The 23,811-nt window shown below is 47.4% G+C and overlaps 1 protein-coding gene across 8 annotated transcripts in view; it reads left to right on the top strand.

The window, feature by feature from the left end:
- The window catches only part of celf2 (CUGBP Elav-like family member 2), a 579,470-nt gene that overhangs the window by 507,291 nt on the left and 48,368 nt on the right, over positions 1-23,811 (top strand). For all 8 annotated transcript variants that reach the window (XM_033040143.1, XM_033040139.1, XM_033040142.1 and 5 more), the window contains 3 exons: positions 783-831; positions 9,495-9,629; positions 19,096-19,175. In XM_033040143.1, the coding sequence (XP_032896034.1) occupies positions 783-831; positions 9,495-9,629; positions 19,096-19,175 (264 nt within the window). The remainder of the gene's footprint in view (positions 1-782; positions 832-9,494; positions 9,630-19,095; positions 19,176-23,811) is intronic.

The following is a 23,811-nucleotide window of genomic DNA, read 5'->3' as shown; positions in this document are numbered from 1 at the left end:
ATGCGCTTGATTCCCCTTCCCTGGACAAAAGACTCTGTGCAGAGTCTTTTGCTAGAGTTTGTTGTGGAAATTGTGCGGAATGAACTCATAGAGTCATAAAGTCATAGTCATGGAGGGAGACAGTGTGGAAACAGGCCCTTCGGCCCAACTTGCCCTCACTGGCCAACAGGTCCCAGCTGCACTAGACCCACCTGCCTGCGTTGGGTCCATAACCCTCCAAACCTGTCCTATCCATGTACCTGTCCAAAGTTGAGTCCCAGCCTCAACTACCTCGTTCCATACACCCACCACCCTTTGTGTGGAAACAGTTACCCCAAAGTTTCTCTGAGTCATGCTCCTGTCCCCTTAATCCGTGTGGTTCCACATAATCCTGGTTCTCAATACAAAAATTGGGTGAGATCAGAAATGGACCAGCGACTAGCGCCTGCGTTTGCAGCGTCGCGCACAGCACTGCATCGACGATAGTCATCCCGTAAATGCGGCAAGGCTGATCAAAGCCGCCGCTGGAGAGTAATTTGAATGCCAGCCCTCACAAGTAACGTGAGGCAGATAAGCTCAGCATTATGAAGGGGAATTGCATATTTTTTTTCAACAAAAAAATGTTCATTTATATTTGAACCTTCGTCCTTTCACGGCACAGTGATTTTAAATAATGGGGAACTGATGCTATTTTGCAGCAGTACTCAGCTGGGAATATTCCCAAACCGTGTCGGGATGGTGCACTCATTTTGCTTTGTGTTTTCGGAGTATAAATTCATCTCTCTCTCTCCCTCTCATTTCAGATGCATCACCCTATTCAGATGAAACCTGCTGACAGTGAAAAATCAAATGGTAAGCAAAGCGTGTGTGCGTCGACTGCCGGGATCTGGGACTTTCATGGCTGTTGAGTTTATTTTCGTCCCCTCTCAAAGCAATTCCCGAAGGGCGGACAAGGGTGGTACGGTTTCAAAACAGATCAGTGGTCGTCTGACAAGAGAATAGCTGACGGTCGGTGGATCATTGACTGTACACAGTCGCAGGGAGAGGAAGGGTCTCGGCCCAACACGTCACCTTTTGTTTTTTTTAGGTTTTTTAGGTTTTTAGATACAGCGCGGAAAGAGGCCCTTTGGCCCACCGAGTCCGAACTGACCTGCGATCCATAAGGTCATAAGTGATAGTAGAATAAGGCCATTCGGACAAAAGATCCTATAGCGAGCAAGATAGATCACTCGACGAAAAAGACGTAGTACGGTCATGGGCAGATTCATGGGTAATTTTCGGCACCATTTCCGTAACCGGCTTCCGTCTCCGCACCAAAGACCCCGTAGCGGAGCAAAGATACTAGTGCGGAGACGGAAGCCAGTTACGGAAACATCCTCGTAAAAATAAAAGTTATTTGGTAAAAATATTCTCCTCATTTTCATAATTATAATTTATTAACACAAACTGTTCCCCCGCAACGTTGATTACACTGCGAGTCGGGCCGGGTTACTGAAATGGACGAAAAAAATGCTCACGTTCCGCTCCGTTGCGTACTACACGTCAGCCCATTGCATTTAGCAGGAGTTGTCTATCTTGCTCCGCTATAGGATCTTTGATTCGGACCATCAAGTCTACTCCGCCATTCAATCGTGGCTGATCTCTGCCTCCTAATCCCATTTTCCTGTCTTTTCCCCATAACCCTTGACACCCGTACTAATCAAGAATTTGTATATCGCTGACTTTAACATATCCACTGACTTGTATCTATATCGAGCCCTGCCTGTTTTTGTGTTCTTGTGCTGGTATCTACATCAGACTTTGTTCCTTTTGGGACATAATGCACTCTGGAAGGTCATAGGTGATTAGATCAGAATTAGGCCATTTGGCCCATCTAGTCCCTTCTGCCATTCAATCATGGCTGATCTATCTCTCCCTCCTAACCCCATTCTCCTGCCTTCTCCCCATAACCTTTGACACCCGAATCTATCTATCTCTGCCTTAAAAATATCCATTGATTTGGCCTCCACAGCTTTCTGTGGCAAAGAATTCCACAGATTCACCACCCTCCTCGTCTCCTTCCTAAAAGTATCCCCGCACATTACCATTGCTCTACACACGCTAGGGACAATTTTTACATTCATATCGTCAATTATCCTACAAACCGGCACGTTTGGAGTGTGGGAGGACAACGAAGTCTTGGAGAAAACCCACGCAGGTCACGAGGAGAACTCATAAACTCTGTACAGACAGCACTCTTAGTCAGTAATGGCGCTGTAATGCAGTACCTCTACCGCTGGGCCACCGTGCCACCCTATTCCTTTTCTCCAGAGATACTACCTGACCCACTGAGTTACTCCAGTTTTTTTTGTCTATCTACAGGGGGACACAGTCAGACTTAAATCTCCATGCCGTTGACACCCAAATAAAATGTGTCAGGAATCATAATATCATAAGTCATAGGAGCAGAATTAGGCCATTAGTCAATAAGGCCTCAAGTTTCTCTTAAATCTTTTCCCCTTCACCTTAAACCGATGTTCACTGGTCCTCGATTCCCTTACTCTGGGCAAGAGACTCTGTGCATCTACCTGATCTATTGCTCTCATGATCTTATACACCTCTATAAGATCACCCCTCATCCACCTGCGCTCCAAGGAATAGTCCCAGCATACTCAACCTCTTCTTATAGCTCAGTTCCCCTAGTCCTGGCAACATCCCCGTAAATCTTCTCTGTACCCTTTCCAGCTTGACAACATCTCTCCTATAGCATGGTGCCCAGAACTGAACACAATACTCTAACTGTGGCCTCACCAATGTCTTGTACAACTGCAACATGACCTCCCAAACTTCTAGACTCAATACTCTGACTGTTGAAGGACATCGTGCTAAAAGTCTTTTTGGCCACCCGATCTACCTGCGACTCCACCTTCAAGGAACCATGCACCTGCGCTCCTAGATCCCTCTGCTCTACAACACTCCCCATTCATTGTTTAGGCCCTGCCCTCGTTAGACTTCCCAAAATTCAACGCCTCACATTTCTCTGTAGTGGAAACATCCTCTCCACATCCACTCTACCCAGGCCTTGTGCGCTTGTAATGAACAGAAATTTCACAATGAAGTCCATAGTAACATTTCACACAAATGGTTGGTAAAATTCTCGCGGGAGAAAGATTGCCTTACTTGCACCTCACTTGTTGACTTGCACCTCCTCCAACCTCATCTACTGTGTCCGTCGTTCAAGGTGTACATCGGCGAGACCAAAGGTAGATCAGCTGGAGACCTAACCTGCTTAACCTAGGTCCAGCCTTGCTGATAGGTTTACATTGGTGTGCCGATCCCAGTGAAGATGCCTGTCGAGATATTTTGGTCAATAGACAATAGACAATAGGTGCAGGAGTAGGTCATTCGGCCCTTCGAGCCAGGACCGCCATTCAATGTGATCATGGCTGATCATCCCCAATCAGTACCCCGTTCCTGCCTTCTCCCCATATCCCCTGACTCCACAATCATTAAGAGCACTATCTAGCTCTCTCTTGAAAGTATCCAGAGAGCCGGCCTCTGAGGTAGAGATTTCCACAGACTCACAAACTCCTTGTGTGAAAAAGTGTCTCCTCATCTCCGTTCTAAATGGCTTACCCCTTATTCTTAAACTGTAGCCCCTGGTTCTGGACTCCCCCAACATCAGGAACATGTTTCCTGCCTCTAGCGTGACCCTTAATAATCTTGAGAAACTCAGCGGGTGCAGCAGCATCTATGGAGCGAAGGAAAAAGGCAACGTCTCGGGCCGAAACCCTTCTTCAGACGCGAAACGTTGCCTTTTTCCTTCGCTCCATAGATGCTGCTGCACCCGCTGAGTTTCTCCAGCTTTTTTGTCTACCTTCGATTTTCCAGCATCTGCAGTTCCTTCTTAAACCCTTAATAATCTTAGATGTTTTTAATAAGATCCCCTCTCGTCCTTCCAAATTCCAGAGTATACAAGCCCAGCCACTCCATTTGAACGGTTTCTGTTTCTCAAAGATGAGCCTTTCGATGGTGTTTCGAGAACTCCCCCATCCATCTTGTAACAAAGAAAGGGCAGTCGAGTCGTAACTCGGGCTAATTGATTCATCTCGGGAGTAATTGCGTTTTCCTTGACCTTGTGAGCGTTGCATGGGACTGATGAGTCTTCTAATTTTACATCTCGCCTGTCAAAAGATGTCAGTCACTACATCGCCAAAAGGCCCAAGAGCAGCAGACACCACCGTGTCTGTCTTCTATCGTGAGCTGTTTTCACAACGAACACTGTGGTCTTTGAAACAATGCTCCTTAAATTGTTTGACGGAAAATATTGCAGTATACGAAAGCAAATTAATGCGAGAAAAAATACATTGTTTTGGTGTAATACCAATTAAAGATTAAGCTGTCATAAAAATTCGTAACGAGTAGGCTTATAAATTTTGAGACGGTAATTATATGCCATATGCTGACATTAAGAAACAGGAAGCTGGTTAATTAAATGAGACAATTTAGCTGCTGTTTCTTCAGAGACTGATTACTTATCAGAGTCGAAGCCAGTTTTTATACTGCAGATTGGAAACAAAGGATACAGTGAAGAGATAAGTGACATTTTCCATCCTTTTGAAGGGAAAGCAGGCTGCATCCGTCAAGGCCCGTGAAAGGGAGGACAACGAGACTACTGTCGTCTTTGCGGCTGATTGAGTTGGCAACCGCAGAATCGCAGACCGCCCTGGCACTGAGAGGGGCCATTCAAAACCGGCGGGACTCTGGCGTAGCGGTAGAGTTGCCGCCTCACATCGCCAGAGACCCGGGTTCCGGCCCTGACCACGGGTGCTGTCTGTACGGAGTTTGTGCTTTCTCCCCGTACAGACAGCACCCGTAGTCGGGATCGAAACCGCAAGCGCTGTAAGGCAGCAACTCTACCGCTGCTCCACCGTGCTGCCTAATGTAAATTCTACTTTACACATTGAGGTTTTAGACAGTTTTGAACCTACTGATGAGATATGATTGGATTCTTAGCAGTCACCTTAATAAATAGCTGCATTCGGAACTGCACATATAATTATGCACATGTATAACAATTGCCACGATCTGTCAATTTGGAGATTCTCAGGTGGTTGTGGTAGCTGACGAATAATTTTAAGAAGTAATTCTCTGCATGATGTCCATGCGAACCCGGGAGATATCTCCAGTCAAGAACTCAAGAGTGTTGACATGTCATATGAACCATGTGATCCATGCCATTGTTACTCTCTGCGGCTTTACAGGCAGCAACATGAATAAATATACAATAAATTATATGTTATGGTGTAGGAAAGAACTGCAGATGCTGGTTTCAATCGAAGATAGACACAAAATGCTGGAGTAACTCAGCGGGACAGCGATGTCATTCTAAAGGGCCTGTCCCACTTGGCGATTTTTTCGGCGACTGCCGGCATTATCGACTGACGTATCAAGTCACCGGAAAATACGCGGCGTGATGCGGCGGTGATGACGTATGGACGTGCGGTGCTTCTTCAAGTGCCGCAACTTTTTTTTGTCGCCGCTGGAGTTTGAAATGTTCAAAATCTTTCGGCGACACTGATATGATGCCAGCCGTCACCAAAAAAATTGCCAAGTGGGACAGGCCCCTTATGTAAACCACAACTCCTATGTCTAAAGTCTCCTTTCTCCCATCTCTATAGTCTGAAGTCTCTGTATGGTTTACCCTGTACAGGGTTAAGTTGGCCAGCTCCCAGCAGTTCAAACCTGAGGTCTAATCTAATATCTGATGCTGAGACATAAGTCCATGGCAAAGGCGACCTGATCTTGATTTCTAAAGGGGAAGTCTATGATTCCATTTACTATAGGGCGCCACGGTGGCGCAGCGGTAGAGTTGCTGATTTACAGCGCCAGAGACCCAGGTTTGATCCTGACTCCAGGTGCTGTCTGTCTTGTACATTCTCCCTGTGATCGCGTGGGTTTTCCCCGGGTGCTCCGGTTTCCTCCCACATTGCAGGCTTGTCGGTTGACACAAAATGCTGGAGTAACTCAGCGGGACGGGCGGCATCTCTGGAGAGAAGGAATGGATGGCGGTTCGGGTCGAGACCCGACCAGAAATGTCACCCATTCCTCCAGTATGTTGTGTCTATCTTAACCAGCATCTGCAGTTCCTTCCTCCAGCTTTTGTAGGTTAATTGGCTTCTGTAAATTGTCCCTAGTGTGTAGGTTTGAACTAGTGATCGCTGATCGGCACAGGCTCGGTGGGCCGAAGGGCCTGTTTCCCTGCTGTATATCTAAACTAAACTAAACGATATGTAGGAAGGAACTGCAGATGCTGATTTACACCGAAGATAGACGCCAAATGCTGGAGTAGCTCAGCGGGTGAGGCAGCATCTCTGGAGAGAAGGAATAGGTGACGTTTCGGGTCGAGACCCTTCTTCAGACTCTCAGCATTTTGTGCCTAAGCTAAACTATTCTGTGAGCCTCCTTTGGTGCCGTGTAGCAACAGGGTTGAAGAAACCAAACGCGCTCTTTTCTGGTGCAATGCATTCTCGCAGCTGAATCACATAACACGTGCCTTTAAATGGTCGAATTTACATTAAATTTGATTTCAGTTTTATTGGATGCTTGAAGTCGTGAAATGTGACAACTTTATTAACCACTTAAGCTTTGCAGGGTGGTGTGGTGGAAATTGACCCTGTACGACAGCAGAAATATTAACTCATAAATTCTTAGTTATTGTAAAGTCAATTTGTGCAGTCAGTTGAAAGGACATTATTCACACCCTTTCGTAATTGCCTTTTTAGTTTAGTTTAGAGAACTAGTGGAAACAGGCCCTTCGGCCCACTGTGTCAGTGGCGACCAGCGGTTCCCCGCACACCAACACTATCTTACACACAGTAGCAACAATTTGACATTCCTACCAAGGCAATTAAGCTACAAACCTGAATGTCTTTAGAGTGGGAGGAAACCGAAGATCTCGGAGAAAAACCAAGTGGTCACGGGGAGAACGTACAAACTGCACCCTTAGTCAGGATCGAACTCAGGTCTCCGGCGCTGCAACCGCTGTAAGTGCTGTAAGGCAGCAACTCCACCGCTGTGCCACCGTGACTTGTGTTGTGGTCAGAGTTTGGTGTCAAAGGCCCGGTGACTCCTGTTTGGTGGTGAGTAATCGCCCAAAGAGTCGCACCTTTTTCTGGTCGCCGCTGGATTTTCAGCATGTTGAACATTTTCGGAGACTATGTCGGGTGACGGCAAGTTGCCGAAAAAGTGGGACAGGCCCTTAAGATCATATTTCTGCTGAGCATCTTAAATATGCCAGTATGGGGATAGCTCCTCTCCTCTACTGGCTTTGTGATTCATGGCTTGTTACCAGACTCAATGTTGTCTGTTCTGTTAGTGCCGGTCAAGGTAAAGTAGGCAGCCTAAATGATTACAGGCCCATAGCTTTAAAATTAAAATTAAATTTCTTTATTTATATAGCACATTTTTAGTCAACTTGCATTGACCCCAAAGTGCTTCACATAATTACATCCACACACACAGGCAAAGGTGGGTGAAGTGTCTTGCCCAAGGACACACACAGGCAAAGGTGGGTGAAGTGTCTTGCCCAAGGACACAACGACAGTATGCACTCCAAGCGGGATTCGAACCAGCTACCTTCCGGTTGCCAGCCGAACACTTAGCCCATTGTGCCATCTTTAGCCAGCATACTGCCGAAATGTGAATCTCTGGAACTCTCTGCCTCAGAAGGTAGTTGAGGCCAGTTCATTGGCTATATTTAAGAGGGAGTTAGATGTGGCCCTTGTGGCTAAAGGGATCAAGGGGTATGGAGAGAAGGCAGGTACAGGATACTGAGTTGGATGATCAGCCATGATCATATTGAATGGCGGTGCAGGCTCGAAGGGCCGAATGGCCTATTCCTGCACCTATTTTCTATGTTTCTATGTTTCTAAAAGTCCTAGAAATAATTCTGCTAGGTAGATTAAATGTGTTTGTTAACTCTACAGATAACCAGTTTGGTTTTAACGCTAAACATGGCACTGACGTGTATATGTGCCTTAAAGGAAATTGTAAACTAATATAGAGGTAAAAACTGGTTAATCATAGAAAGTTGTTTGTTAAATTGAGCCAAAGAGGGGTGCCTAAATACATTGTGAGAATTCTGGCTTACGGGTATGCCCACCAGACTATATACAAGTAGAATGGGGCTATTCGGTCTCAGCCTCATTTGGTGTTAGACAAGAGGGAATTTTGTCCCCAAAATTTTAATCTCTTTATTGATGATATGTCCAAGCAATTGAAAGCCTGTAATGCTGGATGCATGATTGGTAATACTCTAATGAAACATATGTATGCAGATCATCTTGTGGTCTTTAGTCCATCTAGCGCTGGTCTCCTGCTGTTCTTTACAATATGTTCCGTGTATGGTGTGGAACATGATATCAAATATAATGCTGGTAAGAGTGCTGTTATGATCTGTAGAACCCAAGAGGATAAATTTCTAAAATGTCCTGATTGTCTGATAATAATCTTAGTGTCTGTAATAAGGTAAAATATCTTGGACACTTTATTACAGAACAAATGACAGATGATGAGGATATTTATGGGCAACGCCGTTTGCTGTATGCACAAGCAAACCTTCCCTTACGCAAGTTTAGTGCGTGTACAGATGGAGTGAAGATGGCTCTGTTCAGAGCATATTGCACACCACTCTATACTGCACACCTGTGGTCAAACTACAGAAAAGCATGCTTTAAGAGACTTAAAGTAGCTTATAATGATGCCATGAGAATATTACTTAAGAGACCTAGATGGCGTAGTGCAAGTGAAATGTTTGTGGCTGCAGGAGTCAATATTTTACAAACTGTCTTAAAGAATCTGATGTATAAATTTATTTAGCCAATTAATGACTCTGAAAATGAAATCATCTTGGCCTTATCAAACATAAAGTTTAGCACTACACGCTACCAATCCCAGCTGTGGAGACATTGGTAGAGTTGTCTCATTGGAGAACACTGATTTTTTTCATTCTTGATCTTAAACCATGTATTGTGCTTTTGTATGTAATTTGCCGTGCTTTTATAAGTCATTTATTCTATGTAATGTCTTGTCTTTTATCTGGACCTTGAGTCTGTAATAAAAAAGTAAGTAAGTAAATAAGTAAAAGGACGTTCCTTTAGGAGGGAGATGACGAGGAATTTCTTTAGTCAGAAGGTGATGAATCTGTGGAATTTTTAAGGCGGAGATAGATAGATAGATTCTTAATTAGTACGGGTGTCAGAGGTTATGGGGGGAAGGCAGGAGAATGGGGTTAGGTGGGAGAGACAGATCAGCCGCGAGTGAATGGCAGAGTGGACTTGATGGGCCAAACGGCCTAATTCTGCTCCTATCACTTATGAACGTATATACGTACGATTGTAATCATGTGTTGTATTTCCGTTGACTGGTCAGCGCACAACAAAAGCTCTTCACTGTACCTCGGTGGTACCCGTGACAAATGAACGAAACTCGTCTAACCCGCTTCTCATTTTTTTGTGTGCTTCTTTTCCCTCCAGCTGTGGAGGACCGAAAGTTGTTCATCGGGATGGTTTCCAAAAAATGCAACGAGAACGACATCAGGGTGATGTTCTCGACGTTCGGGCAGATAGAAGAATGCAGAATTCTCCGGGGACCAGACGGTTTGAGTCGAGGCAAGTGTGAAAGCTACCCAGCCTGTCTCCTTCTCCCCGCTGATAATCGGGACCGTATATGTCACCACCACTGAAACAGGACCTTCCAGCCTCCATTCCAAATGCGACATTATCAATACATCTTCCCCCAGCGTGGTTTAGAGTTAGGTTTGTAGACACAGCGTGGAAACAGCCCACCGGGTGCGCACACTAACACTATCCTACACCCACTAGGAACAATATTTACATTTATACCAAGCCAATTAACCTACACACCTGTAAGTTTTTTGGAGGGTGGGAGGAGACCGAAGTTCTCGGGGAAAACCCACGGGGAGAACGTACAAAATCCGTACAGGCAGCGCCCGTAGTCGGGATCGAACCCGGGTCTCTGGCGCTGTAGGCGGTGTAAGGCAGCAACTTTACTGCTGGCCCTCCCTCTATTGCCACTATCTAATGAAGCTTTGACTAATGCAGGCAGGGAGTTTCGAAAGACAACCAACCCCCCCAAAAAAAAAAATCTCACCATTTTTTTTTCCCATCCCATTAAACTTTCCCAACTGTGCCCAGGTTAATAACCTTCAGTCTTGTCACCAGTAGTCATCTAATTGAGGTTTTCCAATGTTTTCTCGTTAGGCTAGTCGCAGGGGACCGCGTTTAACTATGAGAGAGAGAGAGAGAGAGAGATTTTAAGCTGAGGAGGGAATTATTTTGAAAGGACTGCTATTATTTTAAGGAAAGTGGTGAAGCTCTCGATGTAATGGCCCCAATATTAATCCACACCTACCTGGTGGAAATTAGGTTGGTTGCAGAGAAGAACATTCACACTATTGTGGAAGCACAGGGGGAAAGCAGCTACATTTTAAGTCATCCATTAATTAATTGAAGTATGCTTCATACTTGTGACAAACAACATGTTGAAGGTAGGGCCCAACTGGGATGTCCTACTTTGTGGGACGGAACTGCAGATGCTGGTTTACACCGAAGATAGACGCAAAATACTGGAGTATCTCAGCGGGGTCAGGCAGCATCTCTGGAGGAAAGGAATAGGTGACGTTTCGGTTCGAGACCTTCTCCAGAGTGAGAGTCAGGGCAGAGGGAAACTAGAGGTATGAAAAGGTCCAGAACAAGTCAGAGCCAGGAAAGATGGAGTCCCCCACCCGAGTGATCCTGCTAGTTTCACTGTTCGTATCCCTTCGTTGTCACCTCTTCCACAGCCAACAATGGACCATTGTGGGCTCCACCTTTCCTGGGTCATCGGTGCTGGCTCCGATTTTGTTCAGTACCGTTTCGTACCTCTGGTATCCCTCTCCCTTGACTCTCAGTCTGAAGAAGGGTCTCGACCCCAAACGTCACCTGTTCCTCCTCTCCAGAGATGCTGCCTGACCTGCTGAGTTACTCCATCATCCTGTTGTTGTCTGTGTCCATTCACTTTTGCACAGTCTGATTGGAGAAAGCAACTAAAGATTCTTTAGACTTTAGAGATAGAGGGCCCTTCGGCCCACCGAGTCCGTGCTGACCAGCGACCCCCCGCGCATTCACGCTATCCTACTCACAACCAGACACTCACAACTTATACTACTTATACCTAAGCCAAATAACCACAGGGGAGCGTACAAGCTCTGTAAGACAGCACCCGTAGTCAGGATGAAAGCCGGGCTTCAGGCAGGGTATCAACTCGACCGCTGCACCATCGAGCCGCCCAATATTTAACAAGGCCGCCCGCGTAAGTCCTGTCCACGCACATCGCCATTGGTCGCGAGGTGTCTATCAGAATGCAAAGAGCTCAAGCAAAAGATCAAAGGCAATCGTAACCTCAACATCCACTCACCGCGGGTACGGTGAGGCTTAATGATGTCGACATCTTTTATCCACAGGCTCACAAACGCGTCCCTAGTATTATTTATTTTACAGAAAAATGAGGGTCCAGATTGAAATTTTCAACAAAATTTGAACCTAATGGTGTGGAATTAAAGAGGAATATAAAGCCACAGATAACCGTTACACCATAGTTGGCTTCAACTGTGAGACTTTTTACATTATAAGAATTGGATCAATTTTCAAAGGTGCGATTTTTGTTGCTCAACGGACATCGGGACGGGTTAGGACGAAGGGAAATAGGTTCAATGCAGGCCATTCAGCCCAACCAGCCTGTCCCACCAGTCAGTATGATCATGGCTGATCTGCCCCCCCCCCCCCCAGGGAATCATAACCCCTACAGTTCCCTGATCTTTTAAAAACTTGCCCTCTTTACCACCTCCAGCGTTGCAGTTTCCACAAAGTCCGCAGGGCACGAGATTCCAGGTTTAAGGTGGGAGGCGAAACTTTTCAAGGGAATCTGAGGTGGCACGGTGGCTCAGCGGTAGAGTTGCTGCCTTACAGCGCCAGAGACCCGGGTGTGATCCTGTGCTGTGGGTTTGCGGGACCTGCGTGGGTTTTACTCCAGGTGCCCCGGTTTCCTACCACACTCCAAAGCCGTCGAGGTTTGTAGGTTAATCGGCTTTGGTAAAAACTGTAAATTGTCCCCAGTGTGCAGGATAGTGCTGGTGTGCGGGGATCGCTGATCTGCGAAGGGCCTGTTTCCACACTGTATCTCTAAAGTCTAAAGGTTTTCCACACTGAAGGCAGTGGGTATAAGGACTCAGCCACCAGAGGAAGTTCTGGGGTAGAGTAAGGATTGACGACATTTGGACAGGATTCAGGGTGAATGGGGACAGAGTCAGAGTCGGTGGCAAAGCAGTAGAGTTGCTGCCTCACAGCAGCAGAGACCCGGGTGCAATCCTGACTACCTGTGCTGTCTGTACGAAGTTTGCACCTTCTCCCTGTGACCACGGGGGTTTGCTCCGGGTGCTCTGGTTTCCTCCCACACTCCAAAGACGTGCAGGTTTGTAGGAAAATTGGCCCTTGTGTATAGGGTGCGAAATATGGATATCATAGGAATACAGCATAGACATCTTGGCCAGTATGGACGTGATGGGCCAAAGGGTCTATATCCATGCAGTGTAGTTCTATGAATCTGGGAGTGGGAGAGTCTAGGACCAGAGGCCACAGCCTCAGAATAAAAGGACGTGCCTTTAGAAAAGTGATGGGGAGGAATTTCTTTAGTCAGTCGGTGGTGAATCTGTGGAATTCTTTGCCACAGATGACAGTGGAGGCCAAGTCAATAGATTTGGCTCCAGATGCACCGGTTTCCTCCCACACTCCAAAGACATACAGGTTTGTAGATAAATTGGTAGATTAGACAATAGACAATAGGTGCAGGAAGAGGCCATTTGGCCCTTTGAGCCAGCACCGCAATTCAATGTGATCATGGCTGATCATCCCCAATCAGTACCCCGTTCCTGCCTTCTCCCCATATCCCCTGACTCCGCTAATTTTAAGAGCCTTATCTAGCTCTCTCTTGAAAGCATCCAGAGAACTGGCCTCCACCGCCCTCTGAGGCAGAGAATTCCACAGACTCACCACTCTCTGTGAGAAAAAGTGTTTCCTCGTCTCCGTTTTAAATTAGATTCTTGATTAGTGAGGGCATCATGAGTTATAGGGAGAAGGCAGGAGAATGGGGTTGAGAGGGGAAGCTAGATCAGCCATGATTGAATGGTGGAGTCGACTGGATGGGCCGAATGGCCTAATTCTGCTCTTATCTCGTATGAACTTATGAATCCACGAACCCTCTGTGGTGAGGGAGCTATCAGTTGACATCAGTCATTTTCTAATGCCCAATTAAAATCAGACTGAGTGTGGCTTTTCATTGCTTTTCTCACTCTGTAAAGAGCGGGCCCACAACAGAACAACCCTTCCCCATCGCCTGTTTCCATGGTGATATGGCTCCTTCCTTCAGATGGAGCAACGTGCATTCCTCAAAAGCTGTGGCTGCAGCCGAGAACAGCGCTCCCCGTGACATTTCGCACGGTACTTTGTCTGTCAAAAGCAACCAGGGCCTGTCATTTGCCTTGTCATCACGTCCCCTAATTAGATCACAGGATAGTTTCAGAAGCCAAGGCAGCTGGAAACTGCGCGTCTGCAAGACTGCACAGACCCTCTCCATTATTAAAGCCTTCCACCTCTCTCTCCTCAGTGTAGTTTAGGGATACGGCGGAAACAGGCCCTTCGGCCTACCGAGTCCGCACCGACCTGTGATCCCCGCGCATTAAGAAAAAGGAGTAAGCCATTTAGAACGGAGACGAGGAAACACTTTTTCTCACAGAGTGTGGTGAGTTTGTGGAATTCTCTGCCTCAGAGGGCGGTGGAGGCAGATTCTCTGGATGCTTTCAAGAGAGAGCTAGATAGGGCTCTTAAAAATAGCGGAGTCAGGGGATATGGGGAGAAAGCAGGAACGGGGTACTGATTGGGGATGATCAGCCATGATCACATTGAATGGCGGTGCTGGCTCGAAGGGCCAAGTGGCCTACTTCCTGCACCTATTGTCTATTGTCTATTAAGCACAGGTTATATTAAGTTGTAATTAGTACGGGTGTCAGGGATTATGGGGAGAAGGCAGGAGAATAGGGTTGGGAGGGAGAGATAGATCAGCCATGATTGAATAGCGGAGTAGAGTAGATGGGCCGAATGGCCTAATTCCGCTCCTATTCCTCAACACTATCCTACACACACACACACACACACACGGGGGGACAATTTACAATTACACCAAGCTAATTAGCCTACAACCCTGCACGTCCTTGGAGTGTGGGAGGAAACCGAAGATCTCGGAGAAAACTCACGCGGTGAACGTACAAACTCCGTACAGACTGCGCCCGTGGTGGGGAAGGAACCCGCGTCTCTGGCGATGTGAGGCAGCAAATCTACCGCCGCGCCACCCTGCCGCCCCTTTCCAGCTGTGCAGTAGTTGAGCGGGTTGAGAAGCTCCAGTCTTCAAGGAGGCCGCTGTCATTGAAGGCAGTACAGTGGCGCAGCTCGTCTTCTCAGCTTCTCCGTGACGGAGACCTGCGAGGAATCTGTCCATAGATACTGCCTCATCCTGCTGAGTTTCTCCAACATTTTTGTCCACCTTCGATTTTTCCAGCATCTGCAGTTCTTTCTTAAACATAGGGATCTGAGGGGTAACTTGTTCACACAAAGAGCGGTGGGTGGATGGAACGAGCTGCCAGAGGAGGTAGTTGAGGCTGGGGGCTATCGCAACGTTTAAGAAACATTTAGACAGGTACATGGATAGGACAGGTTTGGAGGGATATTATGGGACAAATGCAGGCAGGTGGGACTAGTGTAGCTGGGACATGTTGACCGGTGTGGGCAAGTTGGGCCGAAGGGCCTGTTTCCACACTGTATCAATCTATTCCTCTATGAACAAATGGGTTAAAATTAAACTTAATCCCACACTGTATGTTGTGTCCCTTGCCCCCACCGAAACGCCTCATTCCCATTGAACCAAGCGAGATGGTCAGTCCGAAGAAAGGTCCCGACCTGAAACGACACCTGTCCGTGTTCTCCAGAGATGCTGCCTGACCCCCTAAATTAGTAATGAGGCAGGGGGATAACACAGGTATCACATATACGTAGCACCTTTAAGGGCCTGTCACACTGACCCGATTTTTTTCGGCGACTTGCCGGCACCCGTCATAGTCGCAGCGGGTTTCCGAAAATATCAACCTGTTGAAAATCCAGCGGGCGACATGTCACGGGGTGACGACGCCTGTTTGGTGGTGAGTCGAACCTTTCTCTGGTCGCCGCTGGATTTTCGACTCGTTGAAAATTTTCGGCAACCCGCTGCGACTATGACGGGCTCCGGCAAGTCGCCGAAAAAGATCGAGTCAGTGGGACAGGCCCCTTACGGTAGGCACTTCACTGGAGCACTGTCACACTACGTTAGGCCGCCATTTATACAAGAGCACGCGGGAAGATATGGGTCTTGAGAGCAACTTGAAGATGGAGAGAGGGGGAGGTTTTGGGGTTTAGAAGATGAGAGCAGCCCCCCCCCCCCCCCCTCCTCCAAGGGTGAAGCAACTAAATTTGGGTTCAACCAGCAGGAAGGAATTTTTAGGAGGACATATCCCCGAGGGGCTTGTAGGGGAAGAGGCTACGGGGATAGGGAGAGGCAAGACCTTGGAGGGATAAGGAAGAGTAGACTGCAAATACGTACAGATTGGGAAGTCAACAGGAAGTCAGCAGGAAGCCAGTGAGCCTGAGGGATTTAAATGCGTGTAATCTCTCTTCAATTTTGGGAGAAAGGGAAAGAGAGCAAGAGCGGCACGGTGGCGCAGCGGTAGAGTTGCTGCCTCACAGCGCCAGAGACCCGGGTCCCATCCCGACTACCGGTGCTGTCTGTACGGAGTTTGTACGCTCTCCCAGTGGGTTTTCTCCGAGATCTTCTGTTTCCACCCACACTCCAAAGAAATAGAGGTTTGTGGTTAATTGGCTTGGTGTAAACGTATAAATGTTAAAATGTGTCTACTGTGTGTAGGGTCGTATTAATGTGTAGGGATCACTGGTCGGTGCGGACTCGGTGGGCCGTAGGGCCTTGTTTCCACGCTGTATCTCTAAATTAACCTAAACTAAGCAAACAAAAGGGACTTTAGAAGGATGAGAAAGGGGGTTCTCATTGAAACCTACCGGATAATGGAAGGCCTAGATAGAGTGGACATGGAAAGGATGTTTCCAGTAATGGGAGAGTCCAGAACCAGAGGGCACAGCCTCAGAATTAAAGGACTTACCTTCAAAATGGAGATGAGGAAGAATTTCTTGAGCCAGAGGGTGGTGAATGTGTGGAATCCATTGCCACAGTTGGCGGTGGAGGCCAAGTCATTGGGTATTTTTAAGGCAGGGATTGATAGGTTCTTGATTATTAGTAAGGTTGTCAAAGGTTACGGGGAGAAGTCTGGAGAATGGGGTTGAAAGGGAAAATAGAGCAGTCATGATCGAATGGCAGAGTAGACTCGATGGGCCGAATGGCATAAATCCTCTCCTATGTTTTATGGAGAGATTAAAAATGAAGCATTGAAATATACCAGCCACAGCGCGTCTGCTAAATGGGTCACTGATTGGAACAATGATTTACAGCATAACTGCATTTTTGCACGTTAGTTGCACAACAGGAAAGACTAGTGCGATGGAAACTGTTAAATTGGCTCAATAATTTCCCCGAAGATTTGACTTGAGTTCCTTTGTGAAACCTTCCAGCCTGATTTTGCTGTCAACCAATTTTACAGGATTCTCCCATTGAGAATGTGAGGCTGTGCTTTCTTGTGTAACGGTGCACATGATACAAACTCAATTTTGTCACCATAGCCTTTCATCAATGGTCTAATCCTGCACCTCCTAGGAGAATGTTTTAGTTTGGACAATAGACAATAGGTGCAGGAGTAGGCCATTCGGCCCTTCGAGCCAGCACCGCCATTTAATGTGAACATGGCTGATCATCCCCAATCAGTACCCCATTCCTGCCCTATCCCCTGACTCCGCTATCTTTAAGAGCCCTATCTAACTCTCTCTCGAAAGCATACAGAGAACTGGCCTCCACCGTCCTCTAAGGCAGAGAATACCACAGACTCACAACTCTCTGTGAGAAAAAGTGTTTCCTCGTCTCCGTTCTAAATGGCTTACCCCTTATTCTTAAACTGTGGCCCCTGGTTCTGGACTCCCCCAACATCGGGAACATGTTTCCTGCCTCTAGCGTGTCCAAACCCTTAGTTTGGTTCAGTTTAGAGATACGGAGCGCCGGAAACAAGCCCCGCGGCCCACCGACACCGCGCCGACCAGCGATCCCCGCACATTAGCACTATCCTACACACACTGGGGACAAGTTTACACATTTATACCAAGCCAATTAACCTACAAACCTGTGCGTCTTTGGAGTGTGGGGAGGAAACCGAAGATCTCGGAGAAAACCCACGCAGGTCACGGGGAGAGCGTACAAACTCTGTACAGACAGCGCCCGTAGTCGGGATCGAACCCGGGTCTCCGGCGCTGCAAGTGCTTGTAAGGCAGCGACTCTACCGCTGCGCCACCGTGCCGCCAAGATGAATGTGTCATTTCAAACATTAAGGACATGTTAATTGCAAAAAGCTGATGAAAGCAAGGGGTGATTTGGATTAACATTCAATGTCTTGTTTATTATTATTTAAATTCAAGGTGCAGAAACACATCTTAGTTTTGCCCCTGAAATCAAATAAGCAGCCTGAAAATTCCTCCTTGCTTTAAACCCCGCCAGCCCGCTCCAAATCGATTGGATTGATTGATTGAAAGGTACAGCATGGAAACAGGCCCTTCGGCCCACCGAGCCCGTGCCGGCCATCGATAACCCGTTAACACTAGTTCTGCGTTATCCCACTTTCTCATCCACTCCCTACACACCAATGGGCAATTTTACAGGGGGCCAATTAACCTACAATTGGGACGTGGGTGGAGACCGGAGGAAACCCACGCAGGTTACAGGGAGAAGGTGCAAACTCCACACAGACAGCGCCCGAGGTCAGGATCGAACCCCGGGTCTCTGGAGCTATGAGCAGCGGATCTACCCGCTGCCCCACTGTGCCCCCCTCCCACCACCAGGAGTAACAGTCTAGATGGAGGAACAAATACATGTGTTAAGTTAGTTTAGTTGAGAGACACAGCGCGGAAACAGGCCCTTCAGCTCAGAGAGTTTGCACCGACCAGCAATCCCCGCTCATTAACACTATCCTACACACACACACACACACACACATATACACACACACACACATATACACACACACACACACACACACACACATATACACACACACACACATATACACACACACACACACACACACACACACACAGACACACACACATATACACACACACACACACACACACACACACACACACACACACACACACACACACACACACACACACACACACACACACACACACACACGAGGGACAATTTTACATTTATACCAAGCCAGTTAAAACCTACAAACCTGCACGTCTTTGGAGTGTGGGGAGGAAACCGAAGATCTCGGAGAAAACCCACGGGGAGAACGTGCAAACTCCGTACAGACAGCACCCGTAGTCAGGATCGACCCCGGGTCTCTGGCGCTGCGAGGCAGCAACTCCACGGCTGCGCCACCGTGCTGTTTAAGCGGCGCCAGGATCACCGGATCCCCTGCGATACATGTGCACGGCCACACAGCTGAATGGCAGAGTGAGTTTTATGTGGTCTTTACAGTGCAGCAGCTGTGTATGTGAAATGGTACGTTGACCTACTTTCCTTTATCTTGTGAGAGCGCATTAACCAAGAGGCTTCAGGGCTTGACAGGCCAGTAGCAAGGCAAGGGAAAGGCATGGCTTGCTCTGCTTTTTTAAAAAAAACAAAATCGTCAGTGAAAATGGAAAAAAAAAAAAAATGTTTTTAAAAAGCTGTTGTATTTTTATGTACTACTGAGAACAGTGTCGTCCTGTGGCCGATCTTTCGTGGAAGTTGTGTTGGTTTAACAAGCGTCCAATCCTTTTGTCTTGTTGTTTTTTTTTGTCTCTCCTGCTCCCCTGTCCCCCTTGACCACAGGCTGTGCATTTGTCACGTTTTCTACCAGGGCAATGGCACAGAATACAATCAAATCCATGCACCAGTCTCAAACCATGGAGGTACTGTAATGTCTCCCCTTTACTCGTTTCTTTGTGAATATTGTGGATTGTTGGGAAGCTGCAGTATACGGGCCGCACCACCACGTCATTCCCCGACACGGCCAACTCGGTCTGAGTCTCGGATTTGAGAATGCATTGGCTTTTCATCCCAAAAGTTTGTGAGTTTCTGCATTCACTCGAAATCTTTCTCTTTCCTCAAAGGATCTCCCAAACGCCTCTCAGCTACTGTCCCGATTCAAGAGTTGAGAAGTCAATAGTGCATTATTGTCCCGAAAGGAACAAAGTCTGCACAAGAACATGAAAAACGGGCAACGCTTCATGTAGACACAAGGTAGACAAAAACGCTGGAGAAACTCAGCGGGTGAGGCAGCATCGATGAGGCGAAGGAATAGGCGACGTTTCGGGTCGAGACCCTTCTTCAGACTGAAGAAGGGTCTCGACCCGAAATGTCGCCTATTCCTTCACTCCATAGATGCTGCCTCACCCGCTGAGTTTCTTCAGCGTTTTTGTCTACCTTCGATTTTTCCAGCATCTGCAGTTCCTTCTGAAACAACTTGATGTAGACACAAGTCAGTGGATGTTTATTACGGCAGAGGTAGACGAATTCTTGATCAGCCAGGTGTCAAGGGTTATGGGGAGAAGGCAGGCAAATGGGATTAGGAGGCAAGAGATAAGACATGATCGAATGGCAGAGTAGACTTGATGGGCCGAATGGCCTAATTCTACTCCTACTCCTGTAACTTGTGAACGTGTGAACTGCAGATGTTGCGTTACTAAAAAAGACACAAAGTACTGGAGGACCTAGGCAGCATCTCTGGAGACCATGGATAGGTGATGTTTCACATCGCGACCCTTCTTCAGACTGAAGTGTTTGATATTCCCTGACTAAGAAGATTATTCTTCCATATGGAACAAGATGCCAGAGAAGGTAGTTAAGGCAGGTATTATTACACATTTGGACAGGTAGGTTTAGAGGGATATTGGGCAAATGCAGGTAGGTGGGACTAGTGTAGATGGGGCATGTTGGGCGGCGTGGGCAAGTTGGGCCGAGTGGCCTGTTTCCACGCCATATGACTCTTAAGTGGTCATGGTGTCGAGGATCATTTCTCGGGGAATCTACACAGGGCTCCAGGGCTGGAGTGGGAATTTGGATGGTGTGGGAGTGGAAAGGGAGGAGTCCACCAGAGGCCGGGAGTGTCAATGGCTGGCAGATTCACCGCGGGCTGAATGGTCCCTGTCAGTGCCGTCGACAATGCTGCTTTCAGTGCTAACACTACAAGCCAAAGCTAGGACGGAAATGAGAAAGATAGAACAAGGCTCTCACCATCTGAACCAACTCAACCCCAAACTCCAATTGACATTCATGAGCAATGTTAAAAAAATACCTTTGCAGTTGACCTGATGGGTTCGTATTTATCCCCCAACGAGCCCATTGATATTTTGGAGAAGCCTCTCAGATACCTCAGGAAGGCCAGCAACTTGCAACCATGCACCAGAGAGTCCAGCACATGCGATGTTGAAAGCGCATTAAAAGGCATTTTGAAGTGCATTTTGCTGTCAGTTTGGGAGTGAGGACATGCGATGGAATAAGACCACAAGGCCACAGGGACCTTGCTCAGAGGGAGTCTGGGCCGTGGATGCTTCCTGTCATAAGTAAGAGGCAACACTTCAGACAGTGACTCAGAGAGAAGAGACCGTGGAGGGAATGGAAAGAGATCGGCAACAATGCAGAACCCAAATATGACCCCATTTATTTGATTTTACAAAAGCCAAAGCTATTGCCCAAAGTAGTATGAGTCCCGCCAAGGAATACTGCAGCTTCAAATAGTGTGGAATGTGTCGGGAGAGGGTAATGTTCTGTAAATTACGGCTTTATAATAATCTGCACGTCTTCAAACACTGTTTAACCGCAGGTCTTATAGATCATAGCACGTAAAACTGCTCAACTAACAACTTGTTACACTCATTAAAAATAAGATTAACTTCATTGATTGCTCAGTGATGGCTGTAGTACTTAACTTGATGGCTAAGCAGATGCTGAAGTCAACTGTGCCCTGCACAGAGACCAAAGGTTAAACGTGTTTTAATTTGTTTTTTTTGCTGTGTTTTGTTTCGACCAGCTCGCCTTGAGCGGGGAATTGTTGTCGAAAGCTAATTTACTTTTGTTCTCATTCGTGTGTCGTTTACAGTTGTTTAATCTTTGTGATGGTTGTGGGGTTTTTTTTTTTTTGTCCTCACATTTCTTGACATGTTCCTTCTTGGATTTAATGTTCAATATAAACTGCTCCTTCAAACCAACTCTCCTTCCACCTCAAGGGTTATTGATAGGGGACGATCAGCCATGATCACAATGAATGGCGGTGCTGGCTCGAAGGGCCGAATGGCCTCGTCCTGCACCTGTTTTCTATGTTTCAATAAATGTCCCACGGTTGTGGCATGGAAACAGGCCCCCTCCAGCCCAACTTACCCACATCAACCAACATGTCCCATCTACACCAATCTATACCTGCCCACATTTGACCCATATCCCTCCAAACCTGTCCTTTCAATGTACCTGTCGAAAAGTTTCTGAGTGAGTTATCACTATCACTTCTAACAACTGAAGTATCACTTCACATAGAAACATAGAAAAATGATGCAGCATTCAGCCCTTCGAGCCAGCACCGCCATTCAATATGATCATGGCTGATCATCCAACTCAGTACCCCGTTCCTGCTTTTCCCTCATATCCCTTGGTTCCGTTAACCCTAAGAGCTAAACCTAACTCTCTCTTGAAAACATCCAGTGAATTGGCCTCCACTGCCTTCTGTGGCAGAGAATTCCACAGATCCACAACTCTCTGGGTGAAGAGGTTTTTCCTCATCTCAGTCCTAAACGGACTACCCCTTATTCTTACACGGTTACATTTATTTGTGATTATTTTATTACCAGAGTAACAGAGGGGAAAAAAAATCAAACGGTAAAATGGTGGACCTAGCAATGTTTCACCTCTCCTAGGATGGCATTCTGCTTTACAGGTAGAGCACAGAAACAGGCCCTTCGGCCCATCGAGTCCACGCCGACCAGTGATCACCCTGTACACTAGCACTATCCGACAATTTATATGTGTATAATTTGTGCATGAGATGAATAGATCGGGTAGATGCACAAAGTCTCTTGGCCAGAGTAAGCGAATCAAGAACTGGAGGATATAGAATTAAGGTGAGGGGGGGAAAGATGTAATAGGAACCTGGGGTGTACCTTTTTTCACAAAAAGGGTGGTGGGTATATGGAGCTGGAGGAGATAGTTGAGGTAGGGACCTTTGCTATGTTTAAGAAGCTTTTCGACAGGTACATTGATAGGACAGGTTAGAGGGATATGGGTCAAACGCAGGCAGGTGGGATTGGTGTAGATGGGACATGTTGGTCGATGTTGGGAAGTTGGGCTGAAGGGTCTGTTTCCATGCTTTATGACGCTATGACTCTAATTTTATCGAAGCTAATTAACCTACAACTCCCCTGTACGATTTTGGAGTATGGGAGGAAACCTGAGCACCCGGAGAAAACCCACAGTCACAGGGAGAATGTACAAACTCCGTACAGACAGTGCCCTTAGTCAGGATCGAACCCAGGACATTGGTGCTATGAGGCAGCATCTCTACTGCTGCGCCACAGTGCCACCCACTTCTGGAAGTGTACAATGCGCCTCCACATTCAAGCTCTGATTTAAGTCTGAGAGACAAGGTGATGTAGTACTAAGGTCGCTAACTTTCTCACTCCTAAATAAGGGACAACCGGTCAAAATAAGGGACAAATTCCCGACGGCAATTCGTTGACCAACTCGGCCGTGGCTGGGTGAATGATGAGTTGGCCTGTGCGCTGGACTGCACACAAAGCCCAGCCAGCGGTCCAGCTGAGGTGTTTTGGCCCAGGTCGACGTCGCGCGCAAAGTCCGGCGCCCCGTCCAACTCATGAACCGATGATCGGCCATGAGAAGGAGGGGTGGTGGTGGAGTCGGCGGTAAGCGAAGGTCCGAAGGTCGGACAGCTGGCCGGGCTGCCGACCGACGGGGCCACGGGCGAGGCGCTGCTGCTGCTGCTGCTGCACTCCATGGGCTGAACTACGTCGGGACGGGTAAGGCGGGAGCCGGACGCGGCTCTCCGTCCCGACTGTCCTCTCGACCCGTCAAATACGGGACAAGGGCGGTCCCGTATGGGACAAACCAATTTAGCCCAAAATACGGGATGTCCCGGCTTCAGACTGAAGAAGGGTCTCGACCCGAAACGTCACCTATTCCTTCGCTCCATAGACGCTGCCTCACCCGCTGAGTTTCCCCAGCATTTTTGTCTACCTCTGATTTAAAGTTATCATTTGCCGTTGCGGGGGAAGAGATGACTACCCTGTGTAAACGCAGTTCCTAACTACACTCTTGAAAGACTCGGCTTCAATGTTTGGTCCCTTGCCACCATTTCAGGAGAACAATGTGTTGGCGTCTTTGACTGCAGCCTTGGATCAGTCTCAACCAGTCTCCAGTGATGTACACATTCAGAGGAAACTACCAGAGGTACCCCATCCATTGTTGATATTCAGACTTTCCGCAGCGTTAGAGTTGCTGCCTTACGGGCCTGTCCCACTTAGGCGATTTTTTGGGGCGACT

The sequence above is a fragment of the Amblyraja radiata genome, chromosome 21, assembly GCF_010909765.2.
Source record: "Amblyraja radiata isolate CabotCenter1 chromosome 21, sAmbRad1.1.pri, whole genome shotgun sequence".
Lineage (NCBI taxonomy): Eukaryota > Metazoa > Chordata > Chondrichthyes > Rajiformes > Rajidae > Amblyraja > Amblyraja radiata.
Note: the sequence above shows the minus strand (reverse complement) of the source record. Positions and strands in the feature narration are given on the sequence as shown.